The following is a 22,062-nucleotide window of genomic DNA, read 5'->3' on the forward strand; positions in this document are numbered from 1 at the left end:
TGTCTTAAGGGACTCCAGAGGGAGTTTTTCCCACTCCCAAGGGGAATATTTCCAAGTGTAATAGCAGGATACAGCAAGGAATGAGGCAGATTTAAGGGAGGATTTTATTTGGTGTACTGTGGTATTGCTGCTTTCCTGACTCTCCCAGTCAGGGAAGTCTTTGCACTCCCAGACCTCACCTGTGTTTCTGCAGTTGGGTTCACTCTGTTGTTTTTAGCAAATCACCAAAAATCAGGTATATGTCCATGTTTACTCATGGAGGTTTTGGGAGATTTGCATAAAACCTGTGAGATTTGAGTTGCAAAACAAACACCCCAGAAAGGAATTAAATTGAAATCTAAAAATATGGGAAATTGCACTATTGATTATGGGGTGTTCATGGACTGCAGCAACATTTTCAAACAGTCTTTGGTTTGTGGTGGGATCTGAGCCAGAATTGTTGGCAGTGCTGAGGTTGCAGGTGGGTCTTGCCCTGGCATTGGTCTGGTTTGCACTTTGTGATATTTGCAGTGGCAGAGGAATTGGTTGTTGTTATTTAATAACAGTATTCCCCAAGTTAGTGCCCCCTCCCCAAATCTCCAAAACTCCATGCAGCTCACTTGCTTCCCTTCTCCTGCCCATAGAGAAAAGCCTGGAGGCACAAAAGGCAAAGATCATGGGCTGGGATAAGAACAATTTACTGGAAACAGCAATGAGAGAAGAAAATGAACTTGTAACAGCAGCAATGCAAATAACAAAAATGCAAAAAAGAGAGAAAAGAGCTTAACCTGACCACAGCCATGCCCCCAGAGTGCTCCCTCTGGTCAGGACCAGCATTGCCACACTGATCTATCCTCATGCTTGCTCCAGGAGAATGAATTCCCTTCTTCTCAGAAGAGAGAGTCCCTTTCCCCTGCCTCCGGCAATGCTAACAAACAAACAAACAAACATAATAATAATGATGATGATGATGATGATGATGATGATGATGATGATGGATCAAATAATATTAGGGTCTGGTCAAGCCCCCCTCCAAGCTATTGTAAAAATTCACTCTGTCCTGGTTGAAACCAGGACACTGGTGAAGGACTGTTGGTGTCAGTTTGGAATGGAAAAACTTGAATAATGGTTTAATTAATGATAATATAATATGATATGATATGATATGATATGATATGATATGATATGATATGATATAATATAATATATATCATAAAGTAATAAATCAGCCTTCTGAAACATAGAGTCAAGATTCTGATCTCTTCCCTTGTCCTGAGCCCCCTGAGAACTCCACCACAGTGAAGGGGCTTGAGGGGAAGCTCAAGGAGGAGCAGCTGAGGGCTCTTGGTCTTGGAGGAGATTGAGGGGAGACTCATCACAATCTACAATTTCCTTGTGAGGGGGAGAGGAGGGGCAAGCCCTGATTGCTGCTCTGTGGTGCCCAGAGCAGGTTCTTTTGGCAGGACCCAAAGGAACAGCCTGAAGTTGTGTCAGGGCAGGTTTAGGTTGGGTGTTAGGGAAAGGTTCTTCACCCAGAGGGTGCCTGGGCACAGAACAGGCTCCCAGGGCACTGGGCATGAGCTCCAAAAGCATTTGGACAATCCTCTCAGGTGTGTGGTGTGACTCTTGGGGATGGTCCTGAGCAGGGCCAGGAGCTGGACTCGAGGGTCCCTGTGGGTCCTCTCCAGCTCAGACCATTCTGTGATTCTGTGACCTTCTCATTGCCACTGGGGGTTTGGGATTTGGTGTTTGCAGGATGGAAATGTGGCTGCTTGTGATTCCTGACTCATCACTCTCCATGTGAGAATGAAGAGCACGAGCCAAGGTTTGAAAGCATGGGGCAAGACTTTAGACTTTGGACATTAATTGTTCTCAATTAATTTGAGATTGTTCTCAACTGTTAAAAACATTCATCTGCTCCCTGTTTTTTACAAGGCAACCAGAATTCTTTTTTTTTTTTGACATTTCATGCCCAGCAAGAGGAAGTTTCTACATTTTTGGGGTTCCTCAGCAACACTTCACTTCAAAGCTTTTTGATTTGCTGAAAGAAAATCACAACTTACTCTTTTGGGAACTTTCCTTGGGCAGAGGGCTGGGTTGCACAAAATTCAAGTATTCTCAGGTTACTTTGAAGAAGCTTCTTTGATGTTTCCCTGTGCCAGTTTGTTTTGGAAGGTGCTTTAATGGTCTTCCCCTATAAAAATAACACTTTAAAATGTACGTAGGTATCTCAGCTCTCCACTTAAAAAAATGAGCCAAGTTGTTTAATGCTGCTGTTCAAGGTACATTAACCTTGTCTGCTAAAGCTCTGACTGGCTCTTGCAGGTTTTATTCTCATGTTTATGTTGCAGAGATATCCCTGGAGCCTTTCAGAGATGGGTATCTTTGGAGAGGAGAGAAATATTTAGCAGTAATTGTTGTTCTCATCAGAAATCCACTGAAGCAGCTCCATCCTTTCTGTGGAGCTGAAGTTGGGAGGAGGATTGGGACATATTAATGAAATAAATACAAATAATAAATAAATACACGTAAATATTAAACAAAAAGCATTTAAATGCCTAGGTGAAAATATCAAATAAATAAATGCTCCTTTGGCAAGGGTTTTTATGGCATTGTCCAGCATGGTGTTTCCCTCACCCTTTTATCCCAGTACTTATGTGTTGACCAACTGCTTTTTTAAGAAGAAAACCAGAAAAGTCTGGTCTAGACTTTGTTCTACAGCAATATCGAGTCCCTATCTGCTTTAACCCATCCTTGCAGCAGAAACACAGACTCAATTCCTCCTTTTTTTACCAGGCAATAACTAATAACAGGATACTGGGAGGGTATGGAGGTCAGCATTTAGTAAAACCAGCACCTTGGCCAAGAGCAAAAGGTGCTGCTAGTGCAAGAAAACCTTCTGGAACTGGACTGGGGAAATTTGGCTATGATATATTCTTAAAAAAAATGAAAGCTATTTGATGGCACAAACGTTCCTGATCTCCCCAGATGAGGTGTTACATGAGCAACATGTTTGGAAGCAACCTTGAATACGGAGGAATGGCCAAGGATGGGTAATGTCTTGAAAATTTGGATTCTTTTCTGGTTTTGACCATTTAATAGCACTTGGTTTATTTTTAACAAGCTCGGGGTGGCATAAAGGACTTCCTGTAATGACATGGAAACCTGCTATTCATCTTTTGGGGTAATTTGGTAAAAACAGGCAAAAAAAGCTGGAAATTTGTTGATAGAAATGAGACATTGAAGAGGAGAGGGTCACTCTTAATTCACTTTATGGCCAATCAAGAGTTGGCATCACCCCTCGAGGGCGAGCCTGTCCTGGTGGCTCGGGGTGAGATGTATTGGCCTCTGGAGGACCCTCTCCATCCCTCCTCTGCTGTATTTCTTCATTTTCACTTAGCTGAGTGCATATATCATAAACTTCAGCCTGCACAAGCCCTCTGTGAAGATGGTGACATAAAAAACTCTCAGCCTGCTGTGGAGAGAGCGTGACTGACACGGCGTTGTTGAGAATCTCACAGCTCCCCCTCTTCAAAAAATCCCCTTCAGAAAAGGCAATCTTCCCTTAATACACAAAAATACCTTCCATGGCTGGTAAAAAAAAAAATCCTTAAGTATTTCTAATTACTTTGATGGTTCAGGTGGAAAAGAAAAGCCTGAGAAGTTGATTTTCTGATTTTTCTTGTTGAATCCTCCGTTATCAGTTGCATGTGTTGCTGTGGGGCAGAAGCCTCTCAATAAGCTGGAAAAAGTGATCCTCATTTTCCCATTGGGTCAGAAACAAGAGTTGTGCTTTACAGACTGAATATTAACATTTTGCTTTGAAAACAGTGATGTAGAGTCCATAAAAGGGAATTTTATTTTTTTTTTTCATTCAGCCCCAATTCTGACCAGCCCTAACCATTCTAATATGGGTTTATGGCTGTTTTATTAATCAAGGAGGTCATATTCACCTGGAGGGGGACTGGCAATACTTTGGAATTTAAATGTTTTTAAGGCATCATGGAGAGAACCCCCCAACTTTTCAACTTAGTCTTTAATTATTTTTACTTGAAAAAGGATGTAATATATTGCTGGTAAAACCCCCAGCCTATAAATCTGAGAGTCTTTTAGATAGGTACAAGCTTTTTGGGAAATACATTTCCAAAGTAATGGCAACATTTCAGTGATAGCTGAAATAATTTTATTTCATAAGAAAATTTAGGATACTTTGATCTCAAGTCACTGCCAAAATGTGAAGTACTGCTGCTTCCGGAAATGAAAGAGCCTTTATGGGTTTTTATTGCTCACCATTTCTTTCTTCTGTGCAAATCCCCCAGGAGCTGGCTGCAATTCCTGCCCTCCCTGATCTCCAGATCCCCAGAATTCTCTCTTCACCTGTGATTTGAACATTTCCCTGAGGTGGGCTGGAAGGAGTTGGCAGGGGTTTGGTGATGCTCTCTGGATGTCCATAGTCAAAGTCAAAAATTAATTTAAGTGGGGGAAAGAAAGAAAAGAGAGGGGATTAATGTATAAAATTACAAAAAAATAAGAAAGGGTTAATGCACATAATGGCAGCTTTCAACCCTTCCCTGTGCTGGCTGCTGATCAATCCACGGGGCTGACAGCTCTGCCCTGTTATCCTGAGCTTCATGGCTGGGAGTCCCACGTGAAACACCTGTCCAGCTTTTCCTGTGGCCACCAGACATTTCCTGGATATTTACAGTGCCTGAGTGCATTTGTTTCCCCCAAGATAAATAAATATACTGCTATTGGCAACAGCTGTCTCCCACTTTTATCCCTTTTTTTTTTTTTAGCTGTCAATCCTATTCTCCAAACAAATCATCACCCATAAACCTCAATGAACAGCTTGATTTGAGCAGCTTAGATATTATTCAGCAATTAAATTGGGCTCTGGGCTGCCACCTTCTGGGAATAGACTCACCCAAAAAGCTCACACCCCACAGCAAATCACCACGTGCTGGCTGTAGGATCTCTCTTGGCAGGAACAATAGATGCCAAGCAGGGTATTTTTCCCAAAATAGCAATGTCTTTTTTTCTTTAGCTTCCCACACAGATGTCCAGACTGTCACAGTGCTAAATTCTGCTTTTCCCCAGCTGAAACTCTTTCTGGTGGGGAGGTTTTTCCCTGGGTGTTGCCCCCCGAGGACAGGGATATTTGTGTGCCTGCAGCTGTGAGCTGAGTTTGACATTGGACATCAAAGGTTTTAAGCTGTGAGTTCACTCAGGAGCAGATAATTTTGCCTCCTGCTATTTTGCTGTTGGGAGGAAAAAGATGAAAAGCATCATTTTAATCCCATAAATGCAATGTCCTCACTGCTAGAGGTCTGTGTCAGGCAAGAACCCTGATCTACCTTCACAATACACAGGATTTCGGGTGTGATTTCTTAGTATTCCATTCATGGGTTATCCATATTTGTGCAAAGTATAAGAAAGAATAACCTCATTTATTCAATAAAGAAGGGTTGTTGATGCTCATCCCATGCACACAGCACTTGGCTTTCCATTTGGATGTGGTGCATTTGTGAACTTAGTGCCTGGCAAGAAAATCAGAATATTGCACCTCTTCCCCTAAAACAACCTCACAGAGAGGATTAAATTTTTCACAAACATTCCCAAATGTGCCTCAGTTTTGGCTGAGCTCACCAGTGCCTCTCCTCTTCCTTGCACCTTCTTGTCTGTCACCATTTCCTGGTGAAGCAATGCTGACACTGGTTTTGGGTTATTTTCCCTGACAATATCTGAGGACTTTCATAAATTCCTGCATTTCCTCGTGGGGTGGGTGGTGCCATGGCTTCTCCCCAGATAAGAAGCCAGTGCATCACAATGGGGAGATCCCTTGGGGAGATGTCATCTCTTACAGAAAGGAGAAAGAAGAAACGTCCTTTGGAGGACCCAGGAAGATTTTTTGGGTAACTTTGTGAGTTGACCCAAACCAGAGCTCTGAGCCACAGAAAGAACAGGACAGAGTTTTTTAAGAATTCAGGCAAGATTATTGGCTTTTCTTTCTAAAGCAACCACACAGCTGCAGTGAAGTAGTGGGATAAGAGGTATTTTCAGGGCCAAGAATTGCTTTTGGGTCACATCTACAACCTATTTGTTGGGGACTTTTCCCAGCCAAGTGCTCCACAAAAAAATTATCCCTTCCTGGTACCCCTCTTTTTTCTCCAACTCCTTTGGACCTGAATATACAAAAAAAAAAATTAGTCTGTTTAGTCTGTTTTCCTCCCAGATAACTGCATTTTAGAGAAAGCAGCAACTTCCAGAGAGGTTGGAGGCAGTGTAAGGACCATCTCAGTTTATGGGGTGTGCAAAAGCCAGGTTTGCTCCCTGGTTCAAATAAAACAAGAGTTTCCACATTTCTGTGCATTCAGTCATCATGGGTCAGTCACCTCAGCACAGGAGACAGCTGGGTTGGAGTGCACAACATAGGAATATGTTAAATAAAAGAATAAATAAATTTATTAAATATGTTGGTGAATCTCCACATTGGATTCTCAATGTCCCTTCTGAACTGAGCATGAGGATGTGACTGTGGTGACCAAAGGCAAAGAGACACATCATTTTGGGAGGGTTTAGTGTATCATTTAAAAAATGGCAAGTTTTGTATTTATGGTTTGTCTTTCTGCTTCCAGAAAAGAGGAATAGCTGGGAAGGGGATGGAAATCCCCATGTAGGCAGTGTGGTTAGGCATGAGGGGTGGAAAGAAAATGCCCTGGGCATGCCAGGGTTCACAGGGGAGAAGATATCATGAGCTTCACTGATGGCACTTTCATCTCCAGTGCAGATCCCCCTGCCAGTGACCTGCTTCTCTTCCCCTGCAATGCATTCCTTATCCAAAATCACAAATCTCAACAAATCATCAGATCACAATAAGGCTCATCAAACCACCTTGAGTTCCTTCCAGGGACTGTGTGGCAGAGGGCAGTGTGAAAAATGTCACCTCTCCTTTCTGCCTTTTATTTTTCCTTCCCTTTCTGTGGGATTTCTCAGGGCTGGGGAGATCCCTGGTACTCCAGAGCTCTGTTCTGCTGCCCGCAGGTTCTCGATGTGAGGCCCAAGCAGGATGCACCATGTCTCCCCTGCACCAGCTCTGACCATGATGGCCACCCAGACAGTGCCTCCTCCTCCCTACCAAGACACCCCACAGGTGAGTGTCCTCCAGACCCCCAGGACCCCCAGCTCCTGCATTCATTGCCTTGATTTCCCAAATAATGCCCATTACAAAATATTTCATCCCAGAGAATTCATCTCAGAGACTGGCAGAATTAAAACCTCTTCTGTCAGTGTGCAAGATGGAAAGGTATTGGGTAAAACTATGGGGTTTGCCCATTTTTTGTCTTATGTCTTGTGCTGTGCCAAGGGAAATTTAGGTTGGATGTTAGAAAAATGTTTTTTTCCCAGAAAGAGTGATAAAGTTCTGGAATGTTCTGCCCAGGGAGGTGGTGGAGTCCCCATCCCTGGGTGTGTTTAACAAAGCCTGGATGTGGCACTGGGTGCCAGGGTTGAGTTGAGGTGTTGGGGCTGGGTTGGACTCGATGATCTTGAAGGTCTCTTCCAACCCAGTGATTCTGTGATTCTCTAAATTCTGTGATTTTGGGGTCTTTGGGTCTTCTTGGAAAGCTGACACGGTGGCATGATTGCAACCAGCAGGTGAATTAGCTGGGAAGATGAAACACTTGGCTGAACCAGGATAGGTTTAGTCATAGGAATGGCCTTTGGTTTATTTCAATGGCATTTTTTAATAACCTGTGGCAGGGGAGAAAAAAAGATTTCATCTCCAGTGGTGCTCTAAGCAGTCAAATAACTTTTTCAAGCATCATTATGGAGTCAAGTTATTATAAGAAAAAGAGTTTGTCCAAGAGAAACTCTTCTGGAGCACCCCAGAGGGCTGGACTTGGGAGTTGAGGATGGATTTTGGGGATGGTCCTGCACCCTGAAGCCTAAAAAATGGATTTTGGAGATGGTCCTGCACCTTGAAGCCTAAATTTACCCCAAAAAAATCCTGAGATTTTTTTAGGGATAAATTTATATCCTATTTCTGCTCTTCCAGCTACAATGACTGAACAGGGCTGATCTGTATTGTGCACTGAGCCAGCTCCACGTTCAAAACAGCTTTTTTTTTTTGTGCTCATGTGGAAGATTTCAAGCTTTTCCTCATTTGCTGCGTTTCTCATCTGCAAGAGCAGAAAAATCTCCCATCTGAACAAAAAAACCAAAACAAAACAAACAAAAAAAATCCCACAAAAAAACCTCAAAATAAAACAAAAAAAAAAAAAAAAGAAAGAAAGAAAAAAGAAAGAAAAAAAGAAAATGAAAAACCCACCAAAAACCTCACCCCCCAAGCCTGTCCTCTGCAAGCTAAAATAAATAAATTGACTTTTACACCCCCCCTTGAAGGCACCCATGTCTCCTTTCTCCTCATTTCCTTCGGTGGGAAAAGGTCACTTCTCCCAAACGACACCTCGGTGGGGTTTTATGGCTCCTCCAACTTCTGTGTCATCATTTACTCGCTTCGCTGCTCTGCCTTGAGTAGGGCTGGGGTTGGTTTTTTTTTTTTTCCAAATTTTTTTTTTTTCCCTTTTCTCGCTTACACAGCGGGGAGCCTCGGCACCGTTTGAGTCCTAATGGGCAATTTCAGGGACTTTTAAAATAGGCGACATTTTCCCCGGCATCCTTTGGAGACGTCCCCTCTCCCTTCTCCCTCCCTGTCCCTTCTCTGCCCCCTCTTTGAACACATTGAATTTTGGGGACCCTCAGGAGCTTTGCTGACCAAATCCTCCCTTTTTTTACCTTATCAAGGAGGTTGCTCAAGCGTTTAGTGGGTTTGGAGGAAAAGCTGCAGCCAGGAATTGATATTTTTTTTCCACTCGTCTGCGACTGCTGTGAACTTTTCACCTGAAAATTTGGGATTTCTAGGGATTGGAAAAGCAAATTACACAAATTTCTTCTCCCCAGAAGTGGGGAAGAAACGGGGAGGAGCGGATAAATGGAGAAATTATTGATTATCAGAGCTACAATGAGCTCCTCCTCATCGAGGGAAGCACTTTGGGGAGAAAAGTGCTAAAAAAAGGGATTTGGGGAGCTTTGCATTCCTGTTTTACTGCAGAGGCTGTGCAAGCTGTCACCCTCACTGTCAGAAACAGCAAAAATGGAGCAGAAATGATGGGAAATCTGCCTTTTGGAAGGAAAAAAATGCTTCATTAATCCCTGGAATCTGTTAAAGGAGTGGAACATGGAGCATCTTTTACACCAAGCATGATCTCATTGAGTTCTCTACCTGTTGAAAATTAAAATCTGCATTAAAATCAGTTTTCTGTAATGAATGACGACCAAAAGCTGAGGAAGAGTCTTCAGCTATTTCAATGGCAAAAAGAGGGTTTTTTAAAAATAGGTATTTTTAGCATCAAAAGTGGTAAAAGCAGCTTTGCCCTTCCAAAACAAAAAATGTTCCTTAGGTGGTCAGAAGAGGCACAAAAAAGGGAGGAAGGGGGATTTATTCATTTATTTATTCTAAAAATATATTGAAGAAAAAGTGTTGTTAAAAATTGGGTTAATTTTTCCTAAATTTCAGCACAGAAAGTGATAAAAAGCAACTTCCTCCCAAGTGGTTACAATAGGGACAAAAATTACCAATAAAGAAATAAATAACTCAGTCTAGAAATATATTGTGACAAAAATTTAAAAATCGGATGGAGAAGTTGATTTTTCATCTTTTTCAACACAGAAAGTGATAAAAGTATCTTTCCTCCTCCCCATAAGAAGTGGGGTTTTTTGTGATTATAACAGGGACATATATATTTAAATTTATTTAATTTATTTATTTAAATTTTATATTTAAATAAATATATATAATATAATAATTATATAATATATATATAAATATAAATGTATAATTTAAATTTTATATTTTCTATATTTAAAATGTATTTTTAAAGATATTTTGAACATAATTTAAATTTTTTCAACATTTTAGCATCTCTTTTTGTATTTTCTACACTTTAAAGCATTTTGGAGTTTTACAAATGTATTTTTTACATTTTTATGCATTTTAAATATATTTTTAACATATTTATAAAACATTTTTCGATTTTCACATCTTTGAACATATTTGTAACATTTTAAAACTTTACTTTTCCAATATATTTGTAAACACATTTTGAACATATTTGAAACATATTTTATCAAATTTTTAACAGTTTACATAATTATTGTCACCATTATAATTTTTTCCTTCACTGTTTTTGCTGCTTTTCAAACTTAACTTTTTGTGCTTTTTATTTTCCTTTTTCATTTACCTTTTTTCCCCCCCTGTCCAACTATTTTTGGCCATTTTCCATGGGAAAAAGAAACAAACCAAAACCCACCTGTGGTTTTTTTAATCAAAATTTACAACTTTTACACCCAAATATTTCCTCCTATTTCCCATTTTCCCACTACCAGGAACCTGCTGCCTTTTCCCTCCCCACCTGCTCCCCTAAATTCCATTTTTGGCTCCATTTTTTTTCCCCTCCTCCCTATTCAGCTGCAAATCCCCCCCATCTCAGCATCCTCTCCCCTCTTTTTCCATACACTTGGAATTATTTTTGACTTATTTTTTGTTCTTTTCTTTAGTCCAAGGTGAGGTAATGGCTTCAGAGCAGCCCCAAAGGAAGCTTTTTTTTTTTTTTTTTTGGGTAATAGCTCAATTAGTTGCAGACTTGGCTGGAAATATTCAACTTGGCAGGATGCAAAAAGGGCTTTGGGATCCTGGTAAATAAGTGTGATGATGGGGGGGGGGGGGGGAAAAGGGAAAAGGTTGGGGGGAAAAGCCATTTTTTCCCTGCATAAGTGTAATTTTCCATGGAGATAATAGGGAGAAAAAAAGGGGAAAAGGGAAAAAAGATGAAGAGATATTCAGTGATGTGGCTGCATTATCCCAAAATCTGCTGCATTCTAGTTTTAAATGGAAAATGGGGGGGAAAAGGAGAAATCCCAACTGCTGGGATCAGGAGGGGAAGTGAAGCCCAAATTTCACTCATTTCTTTAGCACCAGGGAGGGGACAGAAATTGAACCTGTTGGGAGAGTTGGAAATCAAATAGAGCCAAGTGAATTTGCAGGTGCTGGAGCCCAAGTTTGGAGTTACGAACAATAAAGGAGATTGAAAAGAAGAAAAAAAAGTGGAAAAAAAGCGACAGCAAAAGGTCAGGCAGGAGATATTAAAGGCAAACATTTTAAAAGCAAAAGGTGTCATGATTTTGGTCCAGCTTGGGTTTATAAAGTTTTACATATTTTTGTATAAATATACATAATATATACATTTACACTAATTAATGACACAATAATTTATGTATATGAACATTTTTATATATTAACAATCACAAATAAATTTAAAGGTATATTAGCAAAATAAATAAAAAATACATATAAGTCCATTTCTGTATAAAAACTTAAATATAAATATATAAATATAAAATATTTATAAATATATAAATATATAAATATAAATATATAAATATATCAGACAAATAAATAAAAATATTATTTCTATCAAGACACAGACAGGAAGAAATAAATGTATTAGACAAATAAATTAATTATATATAATATGTTTAGCAATTTTATATAATAAATAAATGACATATAAAATATATAATATGTAATTTTTATATCAATTTAAAATTAAATATTAATTAAAATTAGATATAATAAATGAGATATATAACGTTTAGCAAGAACCAGGGCTTCCTTTTGCTCTGTGCCTCGAGGGAAGACTGAACATTTACAGGTAAAAATAGGCAAATACTAATTTTTGCACAGATTTCAGCAGAGAGGCAGGCAAACCAACCACTTTGCAACAATTTTTCACTGGGATTTTAGGCTGAAACCTCTGGATTTGGGGTGCTGCTGATGCTCTTAAAGATTCATATTTACCTAAAATCATTGCTGTTTTCAAATAAGCAGAATGTTTGTGGTCAGAGTGATTTATTTCACAGCACTACACATCATTCCTGTGATGGGACCATCAGGGCTAAAGTTGGGTGATTTGGGCATGGGCACCAAAAAAATTGGAATTTTTTTGGCTGTCTTCTCACAGCTCTGAGGTGACTCATTGCTGGGCTTGGCGAGCTGGAAGAGGCTCACCTCATTTTGGGATAAAATTGAAAATGACTCTGTCTAGACAGTAATACCTGCTTTGAAAGGGCTCTTGGCAAACCATGGTGCTGCAGCTGATTTAATCTGGGACTTGGGTGAAACATCCCTGCCTAAATTACCCCACACAATAAAGATGGTGGGAGTTTCTTCCTGTATTAACCCTGGTGAAAAGTGGGAAAAGTGGGGGAAAATGTGGTGAAAATCTAAACCTTCTCTTTCCAGGCAAGGATAAAATGCCTGGGTATGTTTTACCTGCCGCACCAGAGCACTGCACCCTAAACTCCCAAAATCCTGTGCAGAACACTGGGAAACCCCTCAGGAAAGCACAGCAAACCCTGTTTGCATTTTATTTTATTTTATTTCACATTGTTTTTCCCCTCTCACCTTTATTCCCTGCCCTCCCCAGATGACAGCCACAGCCCAGTAAAGTCTGGAACGCTGCATCCTGAACTCCTCAAATTTCATGCAGAATGCCACAAAGCCCGTCAGGAAAGCACAACAAACCCTGATTTTATTTTATTTTATTTTATTTTATTTTATTTTATTTTATTTTATTTCATTTCCCATTCTTTTCCCCCCTCTCCTTTATCCCCTGCCCTCCCCAGATGACAGCCAGGGCCCACCAAAGCCCAGAGCATTGCATCCCGACCTCCCAAAATCTTGCACAGAACGCCACGAAATCCATCAGGAAAGCTCAACAAACTCTGTTTTTATTTTATTTTATTTTATTTTATTTCACATTATTTTTCCCCCTCTGCTTTATCCCCTGCCCTCCCCAGATGACAGCCATGGCCCACCAAAGCCCAGAGCATTGCATCCCGAACTTCCCAAATCCTGCGCAGAACACTGCGAAACCTGTCAGGGAAGCTCAACAAACTCTGGTTTTGTTTTTATTTTATTTTATTTTATTATATTTTATTTCACATTATTTTCCCCCCTCTCCTTTATCCCCTGCCCTCCCCAGATGACAGCCATGGCCCACCAAAGCCCAGAGCATTGTGTCCCGAACTCCCCAAATCCTGCGCAGAGCGCTGTCAAACCCAGCAGGAAAGCACAACAATTCCTGGTTTTATGATATTTTATTTCACCTTTCTTTTCCCCTCTCTCCTTTGTTCCCTGCCCTCCCCAGATGACAGCCACAGCCCAGCAGCCCACCAAAGCCCAGCCCGTGCACCTCACCACGCCGGCGGCAGCCGCCAACGCGCCGGTGCCAGCCGCGGGTGGCGACCCCCAGGCGCAGCTGGAGGCCGACAAGAGGGCTGTCTACAGGTGAGGCTAGATAATTGCATTCATTAATGCCTTTTAATTAATGGCTTCGTTGTTGGAATGCATCAATTATTGCATTATTGTGGGTTGTTGCATCAGTTCGCCGATGCATTAATTAATGCATCGGTTGCCGGGTTGGTTGCTTGATGCATTCGTTATTATTATGCATTATTAATCTGCTGTTCTTCTAATGCATTAATTAACACAGGAGAAGGGGGGAATTAGCAATTAGCTCCTTTTTAGCAATAATAACTATTGATTGTAACATGTGGTGATGGAGCTCCTTCGTGGATGTTGTTCTGCAGCATCTCTGCCCCTTCAAAATATTTTAAAAAAAACCCCAAATTTACCTTTTTGGGGACAAAGCCATGTGACTTAAGGCTGAACAAGGAGTGAAGTCACACATTAACCTGAAATGTGCAGTTCCTGTGTCTGTACAGGATGTGGGCAGTGATGGGCAAGGGATGGGTGGCTCCTCCAGTTCACTTTTTTGTCAATTTAGGCATAATAATATATAATATTTTAATATATGCAGTAATGTTATTATATAACTACTGTAAGTACTGTTTTAATTATGTAAATAGTATAATTATATAAGTAATATGTAATTATACAAGTGATATGTGATAATTTACAAATCATAGAGCAATGATGCAAGAGAAACAGTATTCTAATATAATTAGGATTAAAGTTTAAGGTTTAGAATTAACCTATCAATGACCAGGGCTGTGGGGGCTTGTGAACCAAAAAATTGCAAGTTAGACTTGAAGGAAATAAAATATTTGTCCTACAAATATCAAATATTACAAGGCTGAAAGGTCTGAAAAAGTGGATGAAAGTATGGAATAAACTCACTCTTTCCGTGGAAAACTCCAAGAATTATTCACTGCAGGTCTCTCAGTGATGGAAATCATTTCCTCAAAGCAAAAGAAGCCATTTGAGGGCAAAAACACCTTTTTTTGCCCTTCCTTGAGGAGTTCTGCAGCATTTGTGGGATAAAGGGAAGAAAACGAACCCCACCCTTGGATTTTCACAGCCTTAGTTGGAAGGTCAAAGACATGGAACAAACACCTTGTGGGAGGTATTGCCCCAGAAAACTGGGGGGAAATTGCTGTCCAGCTCCCTGTGTGCACTTATTGCCCAAACCTGGATGCTTATTTTTGGGTACTAACCAAAACAAACCCACAAATATATTTTATATGAAACAAATATATCCTACTATATACTTATGTAATACATTATATATATACATAAAATTAACCTTTTTTTTTGCTGAATATCTCCCTATCCAGTGGTTCAAATGGATGGTGGGTATGTCATTGGGTATCAAATGCACACAAGGATTTTTCTTAGCTCTCCTAGGCCCATTTCCCTCCACCCAAACAATGGATTTTTGTTAATTTTTAATAATTGCACCAAGGCAGGAGGCATTGGCTGTAAGCATCAGTCGATCAAGCTGGAGGGAAATTGCTGGGAAAATGTGATGGGAAATATAAAAACCCATGGACAAGTCACCCTGCCGGGTTTTATGCCCCAGCAGGAGTTTATCACCCGTTAAAAAAATAGAAAAAAGGGAAAAAAAATCCTTCCCCACCCTTGTTGGTGTGGGAGCAGCTTGGCAGGGACTGGTCCAGCAGTGCCACTTCTCAGCTGCAATTTTCTCCCAGCTAAAGTGTTTTCTTGACTTTATGCAACAGTGGGGCTGGGACTTCCCAATGGATTTTGGGCCAGAGAAGATGATGCTCCTGAAGGGAAATGATGCTTAAACCACCCAAGCACCACAAATTGGGTTTTTCCAAGTGGGAAATGCCTGGATTTCTTTGCATTAAGTTTGATGGGAGGCTTTTTGTGGTGTTATTTTTTGTTGTTTGGTTTTTGGGTTTTTTTTTGTTTTGTTTTGGGTTGTTTGAGTTTTTTTTAGGGGAAAAGGGGTGAAAAAAAATAAAATTCCTGTTGTGATGTGCCTGCTGTGCTGCTGGCTCGGCTGAGGTGGGAAATTAGGCCATTAGAGGAATTCATTCCTCTTTATTAGCCCGTGTCGAATCCTTTTTATTAGTGGCTGCAAACGACCTCTCTCCTGCAGGAAAATGTCAGGGCTGGTTCAGCCCTTTCATTTGGAGGATTCCCTGGCAGAAAAAAAGCCCAACTAAACAAACTCAGGGTTTTTTTTTTTTTTCCAAAACTGAAATCAGCAAAAGCAGATTTTTCTACTCCAAAATTCTCCTTTCTGCCAGAGGGGTGGTTTTCCTCCTCTGTAACACCCACAGTGGGGAAATCCTGTTGATTCTCCTGTGCATCCTGGATATCCATCCATTCCCTCCACTGCAAATTTCATAGCAAAAAGGGGCTCCAGCTCTTAATTTTTATGCCACAACCTCCACCTGCCATGGTGGGCTGTCCTTTCCTTTGCATGATGTGAGCACGGAAAGGCTGGAAATGGAGAAAACGTGGTTTGGGTTGGTTTTTTCCCATGCAAAAATGAAAAAAAAACCCCAAATTCCACAATAATTCCACATAAAGCTCATGGCAAACCCCCAAATTCTAGCACTCCTCGGGACTGCCCTCCTTGGTGCCCTCCTTTAACCCATCCCTGGGGGTCTTGGCCCCCTGATTTCCCCTTGTGTTTGTTTTTGGTTTTTTTTTTTAATACAGATATTTTAGATTTTGGGGGTTTTTTTGTTAGTTTAACGTTATTTAAACGTTAACGTTTGTTTTGTTTTGTGTTTATTTTATTGTTTTGTTTCATTTAATTTATCTTTACTTATTGATGGATTTGATCGGATTGGATTCCACTTTGGTTTTTTTATTTTTATTTTATCTTAGGTTTTAAATTTTTTATTCCATTTTATTTTCTGCTGAAAAGCAAACCGTTCTCCCCATGGCCACGTTCCTTCCTCCTCCTACTCCCTCCTTTTGGCCAGCCCCAAACCTCCCTGGGAGCCCAGAGCAGCACTGCCCCCATTATCAATACTGAGGAGCACGGGGTGATGCTGGCCTTAATGCAACCCCTCAAAAAAAAGGGGCTCAAATTGCTCAGGGGCTGCAACCCCCCTTCCCCCTCCCCAAACCCCCATCCTTGGGGATAATTCCATACCTCTGCTCCTAATTGTTGGAGCAGCTCTGGAAATGGCAGCAGGCACCTGCTGCGGTGCCACCGTTCATAAGTCCCAATAATTCAACTTTCCGCCTGGAATTTGCCTTTCATATCCCTTGGCTAAGCTCCAGCGGGGCGACTGAAATTATGAAATGATTTCCCCCCCTCGCCACTCTCTGCTCCAGCCTCGGTGAATCTTGCATTAAACCAGGATCAGGACAGATTAAACTATAATATGCTGTGGTATTAGCGGCTGCAAATGAAGACTTAGCCAAGGGGTTTAACCCCTTCGCCTGACTCCGACTCAAAGAGGCTGTCAGGAGGTGATTCATAATCATCTTTCGGGCCATCTTTTGGAGATAAAATGGTGGAGCCAATCCCATTGTGCTTGGATAACTGGAGTGCTGTGGGAGGCCATTCCTGCAGGAGCATTTTGCATCTCTGCCTGGAAAGACTCCATAAAACATTTTTGATTTGAATTTGCACAGCTGGAGGGGCTCATTGAGTCTTGCCCTAAGCCGTGGTCTTCACCCCTGTATTGTCCATGCGCTTTGGTGCTCTTTGTGTATTTGCATTTTGTATTGCATCAACTTGGCATCATCATTGGAGAGATTTGGATTTCAAGGAGAACTATAAATCTTTGTTTTCAAGATGATCTCATGGTAAGAAAGAAGTGGTATTTGACCCATCTTTGTGGACTTGTCAGAGGTGCAAAGAGACCTCTTGGTGGGGGAGCAACCCATAACAAGGTTGGTCCATAGGATGCTGCAGGCAGATAGAAGTGCCATCCATCTCCAACCAAAAGAGATTTTGAGGTGAAATATTACCATCCATGAGCAGGTGCTGATGTCCATCCTTGAAAGGAAAAGCCACTTGGACAGCAGATGGTTCCAGGACATCTTGGCTATGTCCAAGACTTAACCTTTTTGCCTATTTAGGAAACGCTAACTTTGTTGCAATGATGGAAAACACCAAGATATTGGAACAAGCCTGATGGAGGAGATACTGAATTTTACAATTTTTAAGCTTTTTTTTTGTTGCTGAAGGAGATCTAGAGGGACCACTTCCAGTGTGACTTGGGAGTGAGGTTTGCACCAACAGGTTCTTACAGACTGGGAGGGAATGGATGGATGGATGGATGGATGGATGGATGGATGGATGGATGGATGGATGGATGGATGATGGATGGATAGATGATGGATGGATGGATGGATGGATGGATGGATGGATGGATGGATGATGGATGGATGGATGCATGGATGGATGGATGGATGGATGATGGATGAGGGATGGATGGATGAGGGATGGATGGATGATGGATGGATGAGTGATGGATGGATGGATGATGGATGGATGGATGGATGGATGGATGGATGGATGGATGGATGGATGGATGGATGGGTAAAGATGGACATGGGACCTAAAACAGTGGGAGTTATGGGTGCTCTCCTTTGTCCTCTGCAGGCACCCTCTGTTCCCGCTGCTGACGCTGCTCTTTGAGAAGTGTGAGCAGGCCACGCAGGGCTCGGAGTGCATCACCTCAGCCAGCTTCGATGTCGACATCGAGAACTTTGTCCACCAGCAGGAGCAGGAACACAAGCCCTTCTTCAGCGACGACCCCGAGCTGGACAACCTGGTATAGGCGGCTGGGGCGTGGCAGATGATTTCTGGGGGGTGTTGAAAAGGTAGGGGGTGAGGAACAAATGAAGATGTACAACCATGTCTCTGGGCTCTGTAGTGCTGGTCATCTTGGCAAGGTTTTCCACAGACCTTTTGAGACCTTCTCCAGGACCTTCTTTGAGACATTTTCCAGAAGATCCCCTGTAAGAACAAGCCCCCTGTCCCCTTTTGTCCCACACAACCTCCATGGGGTCAACGAGGTTCCTGAAAACAGCTGAGGTTGCTGGTTGGTTTGTGCCCCAAAACTTGCAGTCTCTGTAGGAATTACTGCTCCTCAGTGCAACGTGCAGAAGTGTCAGCACGCTTGTCTGCCACCATCTGGTTTGAAGTGTCATGGCCAGCTCATGTCCTAGAAGCAGGGCAGAATGATAACTTTTTCCATAAGGTCATGGATCTCAACAGTTTGGAACACTTGAAGCCATTTTGGTGAACTCCCTGCTGCATCAATTCAAATTTCCTACTGCATCCATTGCTGCTGGATGGTGCCTCAGAAGACTCTGCTTTGGATTTCTCTTGTGAGGACCTCAGGAAATATCCCCAAATCCTGTCATTTTGTCCAGGAAAGCCTCCACACATGGTCTCCATGGCAAACGTGGGTAGACAAGTTTGTGGCACCGTCCTGATGCTCCACAAATGGATTTTCAAGGTCTGAGAGGGAATTCTGTGCACCTCTGATGGTGTAAACAGCAAAACACCTCCCCCGAGGGACTGTGTGTCCCCTGGGACTTGTAGCAGAGGGATTTCCATCCCAAAAAAAGAAGCAAAATCAGGCAATTCACAGGCTCCTTTTTCCAAGTATTGCAGATATCAAGGAGGTGATTTTGAATGATCACATATCACAAAGGGAAGAACTAGCAAAACTTACCTAGGTGCAAAACCTACTGTTTTTTAAAAAAAGCAAGAGAAGATTTGAACATGAAGTGAAATCCCACGTTTGCACCCAACTTTAACTTGTGGAGAAGAGTTTTTTAACATCCCTAAAACAAGAGTCTGCAGAATGCCCTCCAAAAAATTTGGAGGCCAGGCAAAGCCCCCCTTTTACGTATTGCTAAACTCATTTTGCAATAACTTGTAGTCAAGAACAGAAATTGCTCTGCAATTTCCCTGCAAGGGACAAGCAATCAGAAAAAACCAAACAACTCACAGGAACCCAATAACCTAAACAATGTTTGGGATTATTTCAGTTTTTGGACTAAACAAATGCTGAGGTGCACCAACAAACCCCCATTGCATTAAATTGCATAAAAATGGGTGTAAGGGTCTAGCAGGAGGAGAGAAATGGAGCCAGATGAAGGAAAAAGAATCTAAAATTTGAGGAAAGGAAAACCTATTTCTGTACATATAAAGATGAAACATCACCAGCAAATAGTCAGTGCAGGAAATGTATCCACACCAGCTATTTTCAGGTTTTGTGTGGTTTCTAAAAAAAAAACCCACATCACACCAATCGTGGTTTTTAGGCATATTCTGAAGAAACTCTTGCTGCCAAGGTGACCATGGGCAGTTGGATTGATCCCACTGATGCCATGTATGACCTTACAGACTTGATACATTCATATTCATATATTTCTATATCTGTTGCTGTGTCATTCTATGTGTCTGTATCTCTGTTTATCTGGGTTTGCCCTGGTTCTAGTACATAGCTGGGTATATATTTTCTATCCAATGCCCAGAAATCCACCAAAAAAGGAGGAGCCATGCACCTCAGTGTGGGTAACCTGCATCAGGACAGAGGAGATGGTTGATTTGATGCTGCAGAAGCACATTCCTGTTGGTGGGAGGGAATTTTGAGTTAAAAAGACTTGCAGTGCTCAAAACTCAACATTTCAACCTGGACCCTTTTCCTCTATTTACATTTTCCTTATTTTGGTTGTTGTTATTCTTTGGGTTTTGTTTTTCCTTTTTTTTTTTTTTTAACACCACCCATTTGCCAGAAATTGGTGATGGCACAGCAGGGCTGAAAAGGCCAGTGGCATTAGCTATCATTAGAATAAGAGTCATGTATTCCTCGCTGCCAAGATGCACATAATTAGAAATTAGAAAAAGGTCAGATCTCACCATTATCAACTCAATCAGCTGCCGAGTGCCACACAGTCAATTAATTCAGCATCTGTATTTTTTACAACCCCGCGCACGTACGCCGTTGGACTGTAACTCTTTATCCGGACAGATATACGACGCAGCGGAGCAGGGACATAAAATGAGACCCTAAGCAAATGAGCTGAGATAATTGAGAGATTTATTTTTTTACATATATGTGTCAGGTCTTCTTGCCTTTGCCCTTGAATATTGACTTTCATGGCCGGTGAGCCCTGGGAGGATGCGGAAATCCTGGGCACGACACCTCCACCTTGTGCTTTGCCTGTGTCAACTGCTGAGGAGGGGAAAATAAAAAGAAAAAAAAAAGAAAAAAACAATAAAGGAAGCTAAATAAAAGATTTTTCCAGCCTCAACCTATCATCCCTGTTGTTCACCAACCAAAAATTCACTTTCTCTGTCGTGGAGCTGCCACAGGAGTTTGGCCCTGGATTTTTCAGGATGTTTCCCAACCATGGCAACTTGCAGTTTGTAAAGATGACCACTAAAATTTGCAAGTTAAAAACACTCTTTGAAATGCAAAGACGCTTTGTTACATAAAACCGGATTTATTGCCCCGGAGTGAATAGCTGAAATTTTATATATTATGCAAGATTTCAAACAGCGGCTGTAAAACTTAAGGTTTCAGCTCGGCGAGAGGAATGTTTTATGTGTAAATTTTTTAAGGTTTATGGGGTACGTTTTAATGAGGCCCAGGCTTTGCACCAGCAACAGCTCACGGCTGAGTTGCAGCCCCGTAATCTTGTTAGAAGAAGTGGTCTCCAGAGAATAACCAAACACTTTTCAACAACGAGGAGATTGGCTTGTACTCTTTTTTTGGGGCATGGGGAGCAATTCCCATGAAGGCAGTGGTGAATTTGGTGAATTTTTTCCTCTTGGATCTCTGATTGATGGGCAAGGAAAAGGAATGCAGATACGCAGAGGGATGGGCTCTGGGATGGGTTTTGGGCAAGAATATTCATTTCTTGTGCATGTTGAGAAAGGAAATGAATTTCATTCTGCTGTAGGGGATCGGTTCTACGTTAGATTTTGGGGGAGAATATTGATTTTAACTTTGTGCCCTTGTGCAGATGGTGAAGGCCATCCAGGTGCTGCGCATCCACCTCCTGGAGCTGGAGAAGGTCAATGAGTTGTGCAAGGACTTCTGCAACCGTTACATCACCTGCCTCAAAACCAAGATGCACAGTGACAACCTACTCAGGAACGACCTGGGGGGGCCCTACTCCCCCAACCCCTCCTCCATCAGCCTCCACCCCCAGGTAATGCCTTGAAGTTCCTCTCCAATAACCATTGTTGCACTTTGGCCAATGGGGAGTTGCCAACAAGGCTTCAGACTTGCTCTACAAGAGCTGTGGCCTCCTGAAAAAGTGATCCCCAAGAATTAAAAAAAAAATCCTGTGCCTTGCTCATAGAGTGCAATAAATGATGTTGTGGTGACTTTTTTCCCTTTATTTTGAATTTTTTAAGTCCTTTTTTGCATGTGTTGGCAGAGCTGCAACCCCAATGTTTGTGGCTCTGCAAGAGACTCCTAAACTCTAATGTTGCAGCAATTAAATGTGAGGGCAAGGGAGCTGTGCAAGTGTGTGGGAATAGAAACAAGAAAGTTGCATTTTTTAATGAAAAAAAATTGTTGTTGGCAGGAAGGTGAGAAACATCAGGATTTTTTCTACTGTTTCTCTCTCACTTTTTGTTTTAAGGCAGCTCAAAGGATTTTTGGGTCTCAGGTAACTCTTTCTGGCTTCGCTGCTCCTTTTTGTGTCTCAGCAGATCTTGCAGTTCTTCCCCAGCATGATCAACATTCCCTTTGCTT

General features: G+C 41.6%; 1 protein-coding gene across 3 annotated transcripts in view; it reads left to right on the forward strand.

The window, feature by feature from the left end:
• The window catches only part of PKNOX2 (PBX/knotted 1 homeobox 2), a 104,028-nt gene that overhangs the window by 67,822 nt on the left and 14,144 nt on the right, over positions 1-22,062 (forward strand). For all 3 annotated transcript variants that reach the window (XM_066564383.1, XM_066564384.1, XM_066564385.1), the window contains 4 exons: positions 7,021-7,129; positions 13,245-13,384; positions 17,940-18,111; positions 21,323-21,511. In XM_066564383.1, the coding sequence (XP_066420480.1) occupies positions 7,046-7,129; positions 13,245-13,384; positions 17,940-18,111; positions 21,323-21,511 (585 nt within the window). In that variant the 5' untranslated portion in view covers positions 7,021-7,045. The remainder of the gene's footprint in view (positions 1-7,020; positions 7,130-13,244; positions 13,385-17,939; positions 18,112-21,322; positions 21,512-22,062) is intronic.

This window comes from Molothrus aeneus, chromosome 22 (genome assembly GCF_037042795.1).
Source record: "Molothrus aeneus isolate 106 chromosome 22, BPBGC_Maene_1.0, whole genome shotgun sequence".
NCBI lineage: Eukaryota > Metazoa > Chordata > Aves > Passeriformes > Icteridae > Molothrus > Molothrus aeneus.